Here is a 15,742-nt window from a genome sequence, read left to right as displayed (position 1 = left end):
TGTGGGATGTGGCAGGGGGCTCAAGGCAGGGGGTTGGGGTGCAGGAGATGTGCAGGGTGCGGCAGGGGGCTCAGGGCAGGAAGTTGGTGTGTGGGGTGCAAGAGGGTGAGGGTGAGGGGTGCGGCAGGTGGCTCAAGGCAGGGAGTGCAGGAGGGGTGCGGGATGCGGCAGGGGGTTCAGGGCAGGGAGAAGGGGCATGCTGCCAGCTGCTTCAGAGAGTGGTGCGGGGCTCGCAACGCCACAGGGGCAATCCCGCGGGCAGGCGGGGGGGGAGCTTGGCGGGCCACACGCAAGAGCCCCGCGGGCCGCGTGTTTGAGACCCCTGGTATCTAGCCATGTTAGTGAAAATAACAAATTGCACCTCTCACAATTGCCTATTTAAGGCTGTTCCCATATCGGGTCTCTTATGTACATATCGTATTGCCTCTATATGTCCATGGTACGCCCACATCTTGAATACTGTGTGCAGATGTGGTTGCCCCATCTCAAAAAAGAGATATTGGATCGGAAAAGGTTCAGAAAAGGGCAACAAAAATGATTAGGGGTATTGAGAGCTTCCATATGAGGAGATATTAAAAAGATTGAGACTGTTCAGCTTGGAAAAGAGACGAGTAAGGGGGGATATGATTGAGGTCTATAAAATCATGACTGATATGGAGAAAGTAAATAGGGAAGCGTTATTTACTCCTTCTCATAACACAAGAACTAGGGATCACTAAATGAAATTAATAGACAGCAGGTTTAAAACATCAAAAGGATGTATTTCTTCCCACAACGCACAGTCACACTGTGGAACTGTTTGCCAGGATGCTGTGAAGGCCAAGACTATAAAGCGTTCAAAAAAAATTAGATAAATTCATGGAGGATAGGTCCATGAATAGCTATTAGCAAGGATGGTGTCCCTAGCCTCTTTGCCAGAAGCTGGGAATTGGGCAACCAGGGATGGATCACTTGATGATTCCCTGTTCTGTTCATTTCCTCTTGGGCACCTGGCATTGGCCACTGTCAGAAGACGCTACTGGCCTAGATGGACCTTTGGTCTAACCCAGTATGGCTGTTCTTATGTTCTTCACCAGTCTGAGGATTCATAAAATCAGCCCTAAATCTATGGATGCTGAACTCTGCCTTTAGGAGCAAGAGGAAATTTAAATGTCTAAGACCCCTTTCCCTACTGTCTGACTCCCACTGATGGGTTTGTGGAGACATGTTTAGGTCACATCCTTAAAAGCAGACTATACGCTCCAGGGGTGGGGAAACTGATGCACAGAAACGCACGGGGCCCTGTTCAAGACCTCAGCCAAGCTGGGGCACAACCAAAATTTGATCCTGGCATCCAGGTCTCTGCTCCATTGTAACTGCTTCAGATTAGCCAAAGCCTTTCCCTAGACTGTGTGGAGATAACGGGGGATTTTGTTGCTTCTCTTCCAGCATCAAGGACTTTTCAGCAACTGGAAAACTCACCTATTCGGAAACTACTCCAAGTTCCCCCCAAGAAGCCGCCCGTCGGCCAGTGCCAGCATCCTGCTGAGGGTTAAACACAGACTTGCAGTGGACAGTTGTCATTGCCGCCTCCTGCCTTTACGACCTTTCCCTGCAGGCTCTTTCCCCCCCGGCTCTAAGCGGTTGTGGGTCCAGCAGGCGGGGGGGGGGCAGCACCACTTTGCCCGAGTAAAGGGGCTGGGGGAGCTCCTGGGGGGGGGGGGGGGGTGGGTGGGGGGGGGGGGCGGGGGGGGGCTGCGGTGGTGGCGCTGGGGGCTGTGGGGTCTATAAACCTGCGGGGCGTCGCCCCCCCCTGCTGCCGCGTGTGGGCTCTGCTGCTGGGGGGGCGGGGCCAGGGAGGGGGCGAACCAACAGGGGCGGGGGGGAAGCGAACAGAACAGCAGTGGCGCCTGCGCACTGTGCAAGTGGGTGACGCATGCGTATCAGCCCTACCCGAGTGATTTCCCGCTTCCGCATTCAAATGACGCGTGCGCCCTGGCCAGAAGGGCGGCTCTGGCTGGTGTCGGAATGCGTCACTCTCAGCGCAGAGTCCAATCAGAGGAGCTTGTTCGCCGAGACGACCAATAGGAGGAGAAAGCGGTAGGGCGAGTCCCCTCCAGCCCCGCCTCCCGCCGTGAGGCGAGGAGGGGCCCGGACTCGGGGAGCGAAGCCGCCGGGCGACGAGAGATGGCGGCGCAGCTGGAGCAGTCCCCGCTCACCGGGGTGGCCTGGGCCTCCAGCCCCGGCGCGGCGCCCTTCGGCTGGACACCGGTGAGAGCGGGGCCGGCGGACGGACATCCCAGCGTCGGGACTAGGCCCCGCCCCTGCTCCCCCACGCCGCGAACAGGCCCCGCCCCCTGTCCCCCCCGAACCGGGAACAGGCCCCGCCCCCGTCTCCCCCCCGCGCCGGGAACAGGCCCCGCCCCCTGCGCCGGGAACGGGAACAGGCCCCGCCCCCTGCCCTTTGAACCGCTCCCCACACCCCAGGACATGACTAGCCCTGCCCCCCCCACTCCTCCCACCCCCTTCCCTCTGCCCCACTTCCAGCCCACTGCACAGGAAGTAGCAGAGGCCCTGGCCTGCCCCCCACAAGGGGTGAGAACCGACTCCTGCCCCTCCATGCTCCCTGTGCCCAGGCCCAGCCTCAAGGTCACAGCCTGTCTGTACTCCCCCCCAGATCACCTCAACCCTGGAAGGAGCCACAGCCAACTTCGGGAAAGGATTTGGGCAGAAATCAGGCTACGTCTTGTGCATCACCTCCACGGCGGCCAGTGAAGTAGGAGGCGCCCAGCGCTGCTGCATCTGCACCTGCACCTATCCCGCCAGCAACCTGCCCCTAGCCCAGCCCCCACCAGGGCATGGCCCGACCCCTACCCTGTGATTACCCACTTGGGTTCACATCCACCCGTGCGGTCATGGCCCTAACCCAGAGGGCCTTGACCCAATGCTACTTGCCAATGTGTGTGGGCTAGGCCTTCACCCTAACCTTGACCCCCTACTTCCGTGCATAGCACCAACCTTAACCTAGCCACACACCCTCTCCCACCCGAGGCTATGGACCTAACTGTAACCTGCACACGCATGTGAGAACATCGACCTCCCCCTGGCCACCCAATGTTACAGACTGACCTGAGTGTCTTTCTTTCAGACCTCCCCAGGCGATGTGGTAGCCGATGTACAGATCCTGAGCGAGAAAATGCCTCTGCCTACAGGATACAGTTACATTAGGGAGTTCTTAGAACCAAGTGAGTCCTGTTGCCCCCCCTCCCCCCCCATGACAAATGCATGCGGGGCTCTTCCCTTCCACCCCCCGACCCCCCATCAAACCGTCCCATTTAGCTCAGCTATAGCATTTTTCTACTGTATTAGAAAATGAGGCAACAGCACACAATGTGATGTAGGTGTGCCATTGATTTGCTGGCAATAGCATGCAGGCATGCCTGGCTCTGGTGCCTGTTCCTCTAGCCTTAATCCATGTTCTATGTTTGGGAGGTGTAGTCCCGTGCAATAGGGGCATTAGGTCGCAGACATGTCACAGCACCTGTCTTTGTACAGACATAGTTGAAAATTCATAGGCCCCATTTATGGAACAGTGTTGTGCAAGGTTTTCTGTTTTGGCGATGCTGGGCCTTTGTTATCTAACGCTGGGTGATTAGGATTTCAGTCTAGTCTGGCTCTTCAGAACATCTTGCCAACAGTAATGTTTTTTATAACACTAGCGTTAACCCTGGCTTTTTCTTGAGCCAGCATTCACACTGTTCAGTTAAGTCAAGCAGCAGAGACGGATGTTACATACCATGAGTTTTATTGTTAACAACTGCAGGAATTTCTTGTGATGTTATGATCTCTGCTTCCCCGTTAGAAACGTCCATTTCCAAGAAGAAACGAATTTGTGTGAAGCTTGTCCCCTTAGGTGTGGCAGAACTAGTTGTTTTTGACATTATGCTGAGTGGCAAGAGTAAAGTGGTTCCATGCTATATGAAGATAGGGTAAGATGCTGCCATCCCTTCACTCTGGCTGCAAGTCCAGCTTTCTGGGGCTTTAGTTCTCAGGATAATCTGTTTTTCTCCTCCCCCCACTCCCCCCCAGGGAAATTAGCAGCTTTGCTGTTTGGTGTAAAAAGGGACACCTTCTCAAACCTAAACCCCTTCCAAAACCCAGGACTATCAGTCCAGCAATGAAGGGGCTTTCACTGGAGACAACAGACCTGGATAACAAAAAGTAAGTAATGAGTCGTCACCTTTGATTTTATTGGTGCCGGTCTTGAATTAGGAGTAAGTCCCAGTTTGTTATGGTGTGACCATTTGGCTTCTGATGTTTTGTCCTATGTCTCTCTCCTTGTGCTATTACCAAGGGTTGTGGAAAATACCTTAGCCCAGTGTTCTTCGCTGCACAACCCGCGAGCCAGTGGCGGCTCCCGTAGACCCTAAGTTTGGGTCCCTGTCAATCACACTCTCCGATGGCAGTGGGGCTGCAGCTAAGGCAGGCTCCCTGCCTTCCCTGGCCCCATGCTGCGCCGCGCTGCAAGCACTGCCCCCACAGCTCCCATTGGACAGGAACTGTGGCCAACAGGAGATGCGGGAGTGATGCCTGCAGAGAGGAGCAGCACGCAGAGCCACATGCCCCCACCCCCCAGGGGCTGCAGGGGTGCGTTGGCCCCTTCCAGGAGCGGCATGGGGCTGGGACCGCCCGAAGTGCCATCCCCTTTAATGGGCAGGTTCTGAATAGGTCTTCCACCACCCAACCTGCAGCCTCCTGGAGCCAGCTCCCCATAAACCCTCCTGCACCCCAAGTCCGTGCCCCAGGCCATAGCTCCCCCCCACGCCTGCCTCCAACACCCCCTCCTGCATCCCAAGCCACAGCCCTGAGCCTCCTCCCAGAGCCTGCACCCCAAGCCCCTGCTCCAAGAGCCAGCACCCCATAACCCCTCCTGCACCCCCAAGCCCCTGCCCTGAACCCCCTCCCAGAGCCCACATCGCAAGCATTATTACCAATAATGGTACTATTACCATATCAACCAACAAAGCCGGAGTGATCAACTGTGTGTCGGGTTGATGTGGCTCTCACGTTGAAGGATTTTTGCCAAAGTGGCCCCCACTTCAAAAATAGTGAAGAGCACTGCCCTGAGCTCCTTTTCACACACAGGAAATGCATCATTCATGGTGGGACTGGGACTGTATGGAAGGAGGATACTGTTTGCCTCAGGTTTGCATAGCTTTAAGGGCACAGCTCTGGTGTAAGGCACTAATGAATCTTAGAGTATTTTGCAGTATTGTTGCTCCCAGGATATTAGCAAGATGAGGGGTGTGTGGACATTTTTGGTGAGCGGGACAAGTTTTGAAGCTACACAGCACTCTTCCTGTTGGGCTCAGCTGTCTGGCTCTTGCGACTGGCCCCTTGAGCACAGGGATCACAGTGGCACTCAGCGTTGACCCGTCTGCTCCTCTGTCATGATGGGGGGGCTAGGCCAGTTCCGAGCTGTTCTGCCACCCTGCGTGCCAGTGTCCCGGCTGGCAATATCTGAAACTGGGAGCTCAGCCTAATGAGCCCCAAGGGCAGGAGCTGCTGCTGCAGGGGGAGATTTTTCATTTCACATAATAAAAATTTTTCTTTTTTCTTTTTGATGCTGTTTTGCAAATGTAAAACTCCAGGGCCTCAATTTGTAAATTGTCTAATCCCTTGCAGGACAGAATTTTCATCGGAAAAGTCTTTGACTAGAATTGGCTCAAAATATGTATCCCTCAAACGAGATGATTCCATTTATGATACATCTAACCTCTATGGCATTTCAGGTAAATGAATCCCTCCTTCTAAGTACAATGTCTGACAACTAGCTTAGGAGAAACACTCCACATTATATGAGTTGCTTAATGTCGTATTGCTCTTTTTCTTCCGCTTAGTAGCTTTGACTGGATTTTTTTTTTTTTTAAACTATGTAATCAGAAAGGCTGGGGGTTGGAATTTCTAACCTCTTCCACTTGGACAGGGTTATGCAGACAGTTTGGGTATTCTATCGCATGTTCCTTCTCATAAGTGGAGTGGCATAACACGATGTTACGAGAACAGGATCAGGTAGTCCAGCTGGGCCTTCCTCTCACTCACTCTTCAAGCCCTCTGGCAATTCACAGGTTCACATTCACCAGTTGAGGGACTGTCCCAGGCACCAGGTTTTCCCTACAGGCCTGCCAGTGCACTGCAACGCCATGCTTTCATAGTATTGTTCATCTGCAGCTCTCTGATGAGCGTTTCTCTTTTCTCAGCCATGGACGGGGTACCTTTCGCACTACACCCCAGATTTGAAAGCAGCATCACTACTAGGACTAATGTGAGTATCACTATAAGTTACAAGGACATTATACCAATTCCTTTCAATGAAATTGCTATTTCAGGGGTGAGTAAGAGGGTCATGTAGTCCCACGAGTTGATGATTCTGTCTATGTTCATGTGACAGAAGTCTTCAGTTTTCTGGGTGTTGCAAACAGTTCTACAGGATAAACAACCAGTGGGAGAGGAAGCTGCTAGGACAACACGAATATATTACCTATTGTAGCTACCTCTATTTTGTAGGCCTTTTCCATCTTCACGGACTTGAACATTAAGTCTCTTGCTGACATTGAGAAGGAGGTAAGTAATTCACTGCAGCCTGCCCTCTGTTCTCACTGGTAATACCAAGTTGGAGTACAAAAGGATGGCAGCTTTAGAGTGGCTGAACAGGAGTTCTGTATGTACCAACAGCTATGAGAGTGAAGTAGCATTTTCTATCTATAACCCTTGTTTTTTGTTTCAGTATGACTATGCCTTTGTAGTTGAAAGGACTGCGGCTGCCAGACTCCCACCCAGCATCTGTTAGCATCGAGCAGCACAGAGTGCTACTAAAGCACAGGGTACATGTCCCTTCTAGCAGATAAAGTTACATTCTGCCTACTAAATCATTCCATTGAGGCTGTCTGTTGCCACAGGTGCATAAACTGCACAACCTGATGTGATGGACTCAATTCTCTAAAGGACACTCCTGTAAAGAACTGAATGAACTCTGCTTCTGCCTTCTAATTTTGTAATATTTAAATCTGTAATCCACTTGGTGCTCTCTAGTTTCCATCAATTTTTGATAGATTATATTCACAAGCAAAGTCAAATAAGTGCATTTACGCTTGCAGCCTAGGGCTATGTCTACACGGCAATAAACGACCCAGGCATGGCCACAGCTGGCTTGGGTTGGTGGGCTACAAATAGCAGTGGAGAGGCTTGGGCTGGACCCTGGGCTCTGAGACCCCCCCACCCCCAAGTCGTGAGGTTGCAGAGCCAGGGCTCCAGTCCAAACCCAAACATCCACACTACAATTTTAAACCTGCAGCCAGTCAGCTGACCCTGGGTCTAGAACTTGCTGCTGTTTATATTTTACTATGGTGTCCAGTATTCCACTGTCACCTGCATTGAGTTCTCCATGGAAGCTAAGATTTATTTTTTTGGGGGGGGGAGGAAAGACATACTGATGTTATCTGGTGAACATCTCTCTTGTCTCTTAACCAAACATCTTGCACAAGTTTTCAGGGGTTTACCATAGGTTTTACTTTTGTGTAGCAGCCAGCAAGACACTAATATTTTGTTCAGTCTGTGTTTAAAGATTAATGAACATTGGGTATTGAACATTTTCTCTTAGCTCTGTTACTAACTCTTTTTTATTCTGGATGTTGCCCCTGGTAAGGTAACTTTGTTTTTATTTTCAAGGACACAACTTTCTATACAGCAGAAATACTAAGCAAACTAAGGGCTTAAAGATATGTTGCTGATATTGTCATACTAATTAAAACCAGTCTTTGTTCAAGCCCTCCTTGCATATTTATGACTAAGTGAACCTAGCTACTATTCCGGCTGTTTCTTTCATAATTGAGGGATTCTAATTTAAGTGTCTGAACCTCAGAACTCATGTAGGGGGAATAGCTGTTAGTTACTCAAAAGGTCAAGCTCTTACACTACTAGCCCCCAAAAAGAAATTCCAAATGTGTTTTAAAATACATTGATTCCAATTTAATTACCAAATTCTGTAAACGCTTCCTCAAGCATAGGGCAATACAAAACTCCCAATATGTCACACGTCCTGGAAATGTTATTTAAGAGTGTATTGCCCCATGCAGCCTTGATTGTTACACCAAGTAGTCTCCAAATGAGCACATCAGAAGGCTTTCCTGGGCCTGCTCCAGAGCAGGGTTAAGTCACTGTCAAAAGAATAAAGATTCTTCTTGCAATCTGGAAGTGTCCCCCCACGGTGTTGTCCTTCACACTTGTATACTCAGCACTGCTGGGATGTTGGAGGCTTGGAATCTGTTTCAGGAAGGCACTTTAAGTTTTGCACTCCCCAGCAGAAACTGAAGAATTCGGTCCACCACCAAGGCGAGGAAGAAGTCAGCCAGCAAGACCTGAGCAATCACAATCTTAAACTGAAAGGGAAGCAGCTCAGATAAGTTATTTTTGGCTAAACAACATTACAACACGTTTTAACTGCTGGAAGTTTCAACAGAACTAACTTATTTTTAATGGGAGATTATTAAGGGGCAAGCAGGGCTTCAGCAAAATAAATGAACCAATAGGCAGCATCAGTGAATGGTGGCAAGTAAGCACTTAGTACGGAACTGGACAGTCCAGTCCCTTTCAGCTCTGCACTGCCACAAAGGAAACAGGGATGCATTGCCTCATGTGACCAGACCCAGACGTCTAGTCTCCCTCGAGGTGGGGAAAGACAGCTCAGTGCAGGGTTGCTCTGTGGGGCTAGGAGAGAAGAGCAGGGGTGACATGAAAAGCTCAGTGAGCCAGTAACTGCAGAGCTGCACTACTCGGGAATTTAAACCTGTCTAAAGCGAAGTAAATCTGTACAGAAAGTTCTGAGAGGCTGCTGCTGTGCCTCAGGGAGGATGCAGATCATCAGACCCAGCCACAGAGGCAAGTTGGGGAGAGTAACCCAGGTGTTCTTAGTTTAAGAGTATTTAGAACAAGTAGCTGTAGCTGTTTGAAAACAATTGCTTGTTATCGTTCTCAAACACTGAGAACACAAGCCACATTATGGAAGAGTTTCGGGAAGTCCATATGTAAGGAGTCTATTTTACATCAAGTTTTATCTTTAAAAAGAAACACCCCTTAGAATCATAGAACCATAGGGTTAGAAGGGACCGCAAGGGTCATCCAGTCTAATCCCTTAGATGCGAGCTGAATTTGGTTTGTACACAGGGGAATTCAGAACCCAAATGGATTCCTGTCCAAGAGAATCCTTGAGGGTCTAGTCTTCAGTACAAGGGGCTACTTTCCAATGAGTGTTGAGGAGTTGTAAGTGAAGCATGAAGTTGGGAATTTCACAGGTGCCTAAGTTGAGTTAGGTGTCTGACTCCCATTGAAATCAGTGGGCACCTAAATTCTTCAGGCCACTTTGAAAGTCCTGGCTGTAGCAGTTCCATAGCATTGGTTTCTATAGCAGTTACTCCAGAAGAGTCTGCCAGCGTGGAACACTCCATCCTGTCCCTGCTCACCTCCATGGGGATTTCCACCAGCCCAAACTTTTCACTGAACTCTGGTGAGGAGCCTGTCAAAAGGCCCACAATGGCCAGTCCTGAAAGGATAATGCTCCACAGTAGAGGTTTGTTCTCCCGCAGACTCTCCATAAAAGGGTGGCCCTGAAATGGCAAATGCAGCATTGAGACACCATCAGAGCAGAAGAGCTGCTGCAGCTCATCTTCACAAGATTCAGTGGGAGGCAGTTTTCAACGCCAAATTCACAAGCTTGTTTAAAAACAGGACAGGAATTCTGGTATCCCGGACAGGGAACTGATACTCTGATGTACAATTTGGGTCTCGCCTTGATGCATTCAGAACAGCTAATGCTGTACATAAGCAAACTTTTTCCAAACTCTCAACGGATGTCTCTACTGAAGGATTTACATCTGTGACACTGCAGTTAATAATTTAGAACAAATCTTTCTATCTCACACCCACAGCCATACTGCTAAGCCCACATGGGTTTAAAAAAAAGTTTCAGATTTGCAAACAGCTTAGTTCCTACAAGTGCATTTGCTTTGCTGTAACATTACAATTTAAATACAATTTTGTTCCTTCCCGTCTTACCTTGTAATTAATGGTGAAGGTGGCCATCTGCATTGCCATTGACATGATGTAAACCGTGCTATTCACCAGGCTGGGCTCAAACTCCTTGTACAAATCCACAAACTCTTCTTTCCTTAAAAAAACCCCCCAGACAAAGCCCTTTCTGATCAATGGAGCCCAGTTCTGGGATTTCAGAATAACTGGGACTAGGCCCAATTCATCAGATGAAATTTTAAAGCCTTGAAGGGAACCATTGTGATAATCCAGTCCAGTGGTCCCCAAATGTTTTCTGTCGCCTCCCCTCTTACCTGGCTGCGGCCGGGGGTCAGGTGAAGCCGCAACCAGGACTGGAACCGTGGGCCGGAAGCCAAAGGCCAAGGCTGCAGCTGGGAGCCAAGGTGGGGGGCCGAAGCCACCGCCGGGGCCCAGGCCAGGCCGGAACAGAGTAGGGGGCAGATGGGGGCTGGGTGGCGGTCCTTTCCCGCTTCCATGGGGGCTGGCCCAGGCCCCGCTGCGCCCCCCAAACGTTCCTCCGTGCCCAACAGTTTGGAGACTCCTGATCTAATCTGACCTGCATAACATAAGGCCCTAGACTCACACTTAGTAATTTCTGCACCAAGCCCATAACTTCTGTCTGAGTTCAGCATCTCTCAGGCTGATCCCCACCCAGTCTTACTATAAAGAGTTCTCAACTCAACTCTGCTAAGTTGTCTGGTGACCTTCATTTGACTTGCAAATCAAATCCACCTTTTTGCATATTTCCCTCCTTCCTACCAAATTTAAGATTAAGCAGGCAGGGGCTTCTAAGTGAAAATAAGAAGGAAAACCACCATGAAGGCAGCAGATTTTCCCTACACCTTCCTTCCCAGATGGGATTTGCCCATCCAGTTTAACAACTTGGTGGTCAGTCGCAGCCTGAAGATAGGTGCTAACATTCTGTACTTCAGAAACAAGCAGCACTCACTTGGAAGAGCTGCGAGCCTGTGCGCCATGGTACAGATACACCAGGCTAAGGAAATGGACGAGGAACTGCAGCAGCACCGTCAGAACAGTGTAGAGATTAAAGATGTTGGGTAACGGACGCTCCCTGGAAAGTGTCTTCAGAGGCTGGAAACCAAAGGAAAGAGACACCAGGATTTAACAGGTGGAAATATTGTACGAAGACGACGAAGCTGGCGCCACTGGCCAAGCTGCCAGCAAGATCCCACCTGTGTCAACTGTGCCCATGAAATGCCCAGCTCTTATACATTCCACTTCACACAGTGAGACCTTCAGCTGCATACTGCAGGCAACAGTGTATCCCAGGTGATTAATGCCTGCATCTGACCATGTGCTCTGGCACACTGAACAGAAATTCACTGTCTGATCTCATTCTTAGACATTCCCTAAAGTGCTATGTGTTGGCCTCAGAAAGGCCTCCCATAGCCAGGATCCGGGGAAGAGCGAAGTGACTCACTGCACGTTCTGGGCAGGCAGTGAACTGGCTGGACAGCACTCACTGTAAGAACAGAAGAGCCGCTTTCCCTACCACATTCCTCACAAGACGACAACAACCACCCTTCCCATTCCCTCCTTCGGAAGCACTCCCAGGTCCAGGAGGCCACCATGCAACATACCTTTGACCTGGAGATGAAGAGGAAGCAGCCAGCCAGTAACAAACCCTGAAGCGTTGCTTGGAAGTCACTGAACTTCACTCCTTCCAGGTAAAGGACGCTCTGGCTGTACGCGAGGATCAGGGCATTCAAGGCCAGGATCTTAAACATTTGGAGCGTGGTCACTAACGTGCAGCGACCTTGCTTGATCACGTGGCAGACTGAAGAGCAAGAGGAAACAGCAGTTGGAGCCACAGAACTTGCTTGCATCCTGAGGACAGTCGGCACAGCCCCCTCCACTCGCTGGGACCCAGCACGGGGGAGCTGCTATGAGCCTAGAGCTCATCTTTCCCTTGACCCCAGTGGGCCATGGTCACTCAGTTTCCATCTCCAAGCTGGGAAATCCATCGGGGGAAATGAAAGCTAGGAATACGGGAAGCACCCTCTTGGCCTCATGTTTGAGGCATTTCCTCCCAATAAGAGTCAGTGTTTGAATCACTTTTCCCCACCCAACCCAAAGCCCTCCTGCCTTTGCGAGGGCCTGTTCTGATTCATACTAGAGATGCGCCCAGGCTGCTCTCCTTATCGGAGTAGGACGGGTCACCAGCCGAGGGGCAATCCTACAGCGCAGACCTGCTCCCCTGTTGCTACTTACTGCACTGAATGGAGGAGAGCTTCGATGTAAAGGGAGCAGCGATGCTGGCGTCACCCAGTTTCACAATAGGCACGTGGTCCTCTTCCAAATCCTTCAGGACCTGGCTGATCCGCTCCTGGTTTCCAGTGAGAGACGAGGAGACATTTCATTATCACAGACTGGGATAATAGGGAGACTTGCATCATCTCGACCCAGCCCTGATCCTTGCTCTGAGCGGCTCTCCACACTGCCAGGACCTTAGACAACCCCTCAGCCTACACCCCGTGAGCTGGCTGCAGAGCTCACCCCACTCAGACATCTTGTGACTGAACCCACCTCCAGGAGGCCTGTCAGCCGACACCCACCAGTGTCATTTTAGGGGCAGGGAGGAGGAAGGCTGGGCTTGTGGACTCCCCTGGGCAGAACTGGAAATGTGAAGGCTGGTTTATGGACCCATGAAAGGACAATATTGTCATGAGCAGCTGCTGCAAGTCTGACTAGAAGGAGCCTGCAGTGGTGGGGGCTCAGGAACAGGACACCTCCCTCTAGCTTTGTCTTCCTTTCTGGCCCGAGAAGCCTTCCAGATGCACCGAATGGAGCGTGTGCAGGGCCTCGCTGCAATCAGAGTTACATTCCTGGGGTGTCCTGCCATTTCCGAGTCAAGAATTAAAAATACAAGCTCCAGTGAGCTGGGGTGTGTCTGTGTGCGTGCGTGCGTCCGTCCGTCCCAGGGATGTGGACAGAGCCAGCCACTGAACCTGGAAGGGGCTGGAGTCCAGGCAGACCTGGTTACCAACCCGTTGGATGGCCAGTTGCTCTTCTCTTTGGGACATGACCCTGTGCTTGGCGGCGCGGGAGGTGGGCTTCACGGCGCTGCTCCCTATGGCAGGCAAGGCGGGTCTCCCATCGTTGGGTCCATCGCGAGGTCTCTTTTTCCGCTCAGGGAGTCTCTCGGGAGCATTTGCCAGCAGCGCCACCCCTGTAAGACCAAAATGTCAGCTGCAGGAAAAGAAAGGTGAAAAAACCCGAACTGGCAAAATGACTTCACCAAGTGGGAACCCTCAGCTCCCAGCGGCAGAGTCGCCCTTCACAGCCCACCTTAGAGCGGTGCAGAGCAAACGTACGACGGGGAAGGTAGCACTTGTTAGAGCAGAGGAGTGGGACTTCTGGGTTCCAGTCCTAACTCTGTGTGACCTTAGACAAGGTTGGTGAGCTGACCTGAAGATCTTTGTGTCAGCGCGAAAGCTCGGCTCTCTCTCACCAACAGAAGTTGGTCCAATAAAAGATATCCCCTCCCCCGCCTTGTCTCTCTCATATCCTGGGACCGACAGGGCTACAGTAACACTGCAGACATTTCCACATCTGTAAATGGGAATGCGGTAATACCCCCGGCCTCAGTAAAGCTCTCGTCACTGCCGAAGGAAGGTTTTAAGTATTATCTAGGAGTCAATACTGAAGGCACTAAAACCACAGCCTGTATCCAAGGGACCGTAGCTGGCCCACTATCCTAGGTAGAAATACACCACATTACTCAGCTCAGCCTTATTTTGCTAAGGGAGACAGAACAGAATAAAAAAAGGGGGGGGGGGGGGACAGCAATTGGAGCATTCTCACCAAATGATTCCACAGAAGGCATTTACTGAACCAACTGAAACAAGAATCTGGAAAGTTTAGTTTAATCCGGATTTAGGGATGTCTCCGACTCGGAATGCAGGATTGATACGCAGTCTGGTTACCCAGGGAGGTCCCAGACTGGGGTCCCCATCAGGCATGTTACCCTCAGGGGCTGAAGCAGCAGCAGAGGAGCGGGGAAGAAGTTGCTCTATAAAGCGCTCCCAGGGTAACTGCTTTGTAGCCAGTTTTTCCCCTCTAGGTTAGTCTCATGCCACGTAGAAGCAGAAGCTGTGTGTATATTTCGCCAGCCTACTGCTCATTTCACCCCCCGGGGAGAGACGATGCAGCTCCAAACGGAGTCTGCCACATTAATTACTGGCGAATCCCAGCTGAGAAAATCCCCAGTAAATAAGTAAGTCCCTAGAGATGCCTGCAGCAGGGTCCAAATGCTGAATTCTGCACCCAGGGATACAAGCCAAACCCAGGAAGCCACACACAACCTTCCTCCTCATTTCATGCTCAGACTCACCCACATCTGCATGCTTCAGGGCTCCAACGTCGTTAGTTCCATCCCCACACATCAGCGTGACAAAGCCGAGCCCCTTTAATGTTGTGATGACAAACTCCTGCAGTGAGAAGTGCCCAGTCAGGAACGAACACCTACCCAAGCTACTGGGACTGTGAGTGCCAGGTACTGAAATGGGCTGGGGCACACGCTGAATAGCACCTTGTTAAATACCCAGTCTTATGCCTCACTCGGGTTTTAGTACTGGGGCTAAGGACTCAGATCAGAGGGCTCCTTTCCAGTGAACAAGACAGGAAATCATGCCGCTGACTTGCCACCTACAGCTCTCAATATTCCCCCTCTGCATCTCCTGAACGAAGTAATTCAGCAGAGGACCAAGGGGCTGAGCCCCACAGACTCTCGGACACCCCCGGTGTGCTGGAGTCATTCTGGATTTGGGAACGCAGGTAAGGTTTGTGCTGTTACTGTTAGTAGGTAGGATGCACCGAGACAGGCAGAAGCCCAGCCAGGGGAGAGCCCAGTCCTACAGCACTGAGATTTTACAAAGGACTGGAGCATCTCACCTTTTGTTTCGGTGCCACCCTGGCAAACACCTGAACATGGGGTATGAGCTTCAACAATTGCTGTCTGCTCGCAGTCTGCAGATAACAGAGCCCTTCCCCCGTAACACACAGGTTGTGATGTGTCAGCTCTTGCAGGGAGTGTGGAAAGATGGGGAGCGTGGTGGTACCGTCGATGGACTGCCACTGCCAGCAGGAGTCTGAAACAGAGCGCAGGGGGGTTGGGAGTCAGCACGGACACTGCCATGCGGTACTCGGGGGGGAGACTGCACAGAGCCAGGTGTCTGCAGCACCTCATCACTATGGACTAGCTACCCTAGTGAAAGCTGGCACATCGCCAGACAGTCTGCACTCTGGGGCCACCCGCTTGCCCCCATGCTATCTATGGGACTTATATGGCCCCTCTGTCACACCAAACCCAAGCGCCTCAGTGTCCTTAGTGACTTTATCCTCACAGTCCCCAGGGAGGCAGGGCAGCGCTACTGCCCATGTTTCACAGACGGGAGGAGGCGCAAGAGGCTGACTTGTCCAAGGTCATGCAGGGAGTCTGCAGCAGAGCTAGAAACCAAACCAAGTCCCTTACCACCACTGCGCCCCCCAAACCTTCCACAGAAAGGGGCGGCCTGCCAGCTGCTGTTACTTAGGTGCTCAGACCCCCTGGATAGCCCATACGCACTGCTCCTGCCAGTTGCTGTTACTTAGGTGCTGAGACCCCCTGGGTAGCCCATGCGCGCACTGCTCCTGCCAG

The 15,742-nt window shown here is 51.4% G+C and overlaps 3 protein-coding genes across 4 annotated transcripts in view; 2 read left to right on the top strand and 1 right to left on the bottom strand.

Moving 5' to 3' along the window:
- DSN1 (DSN1 component of MIS12 kinetochore complex) overlaps positions 1-1,628 on the top strand; it is a 10,069-nt gene extending 8,441 nt beyond the window's left edge. Inside the window, exon 12 of the mRNA XM_024212548.2 lies at positions 1,429-1,628. Within this exon, the coding sequence (XP_024068316.1) occupies positions 1,429-1,535 (107 nt within the window). The 3' untranslated portion in view covers positions 1,536-1,628. The remainder of the gene's footprint in view (positions 1-1,428) is intronic.
- Positions 1,629-1,931: 303 nt separating this feature from the next.
- MVB12A (multivesicular body subunit 12A) lies at positions 1,932-7,804 on the top strand. The gene is made up of 9 exons (XM_024212555.2): positions 1,932-2,250; positions 2,657-2,755; positions 3,128-3,224; positions 3,842-3,968; positions 4,069-4,200; positions 5,665-5,771; positions 6,240-6,304; positions 6,547-6,603; positions 6,767-7,804. The coding sequence occupies exons 1-9, from the start codon at positions 2,167-2,169 to the stop codon at positions 6,827-6,829; spliced, it is 831 nt and encodes a 276-aa protein (XP_024068323.1). The 5' UTR covers positions 1,932-2,166; the 3' UTR covers positions 6,830-7,804.
- Positions 7,017-15,742, bottom strand: part of ATP13A1 (ATPase 13A1) — a 23,894-nt gene continuing 15,168 nt past the window's right edge. For both annotated transcript variants that reach the window (XM_026660671.2, XM_029913719.1), the window contains exons 18-26: positions 14,998-15,194; positions 14,438-14,534; positions 13,092-13,273; positions 12,316-12,430; positions 11,685-11,881; positions 11,033-11,175; positions 10,090-10,201; positions 9,498-9,641; positions 7,017-8,417 (exon numbers count right to left, since the gene is read on the bottom strand). In XM_026660671.2, the coding sequence (XP_026516456.1) occupies positions 8,307-8,417; positions 9,498-9,641; positions 10,090-10,201; positions 11,033-11,175; positions 11,685-11,881; positions 12,316-12,430; positions 13,092-13,273; positions 14,438-14,534; positions 14,998-15,194 (1,298 nt within the window). In that variant the 3' untranslated portion in view covers positions 7,017-8,306. The remainder of the gene's footprint in view (positions 8,418-9,497; positions 9,642-10,089; positions 10,202-11,032; positions 11,176-11,684; positions 11,882-12,315; positions 12,431-13,091; positions 13,274-14,437; positions 14,535-14,997; positions 15,195-15,742) is intronic.

Source organism: Terrapene carolina, unplaced genomic scaffold (genome assembly GCF_002925995.2).
Source record: "Terrapene carolina triunguis isolate 2854851 unplaced genomic scaffold, T_m_triunguis-2.0 Scaffold833, whole genome shotgun sequence".
Lineage (NCBI taxonomy): Eukaryota > Metazoa > Chordata > Testudines > Emydidae > Terrapene > Terrapene triunguis.
Note: the sequence above shows the minus strand (reverse complement) of the source record. Positions and strands in the feature narration are given on the sequence as shown.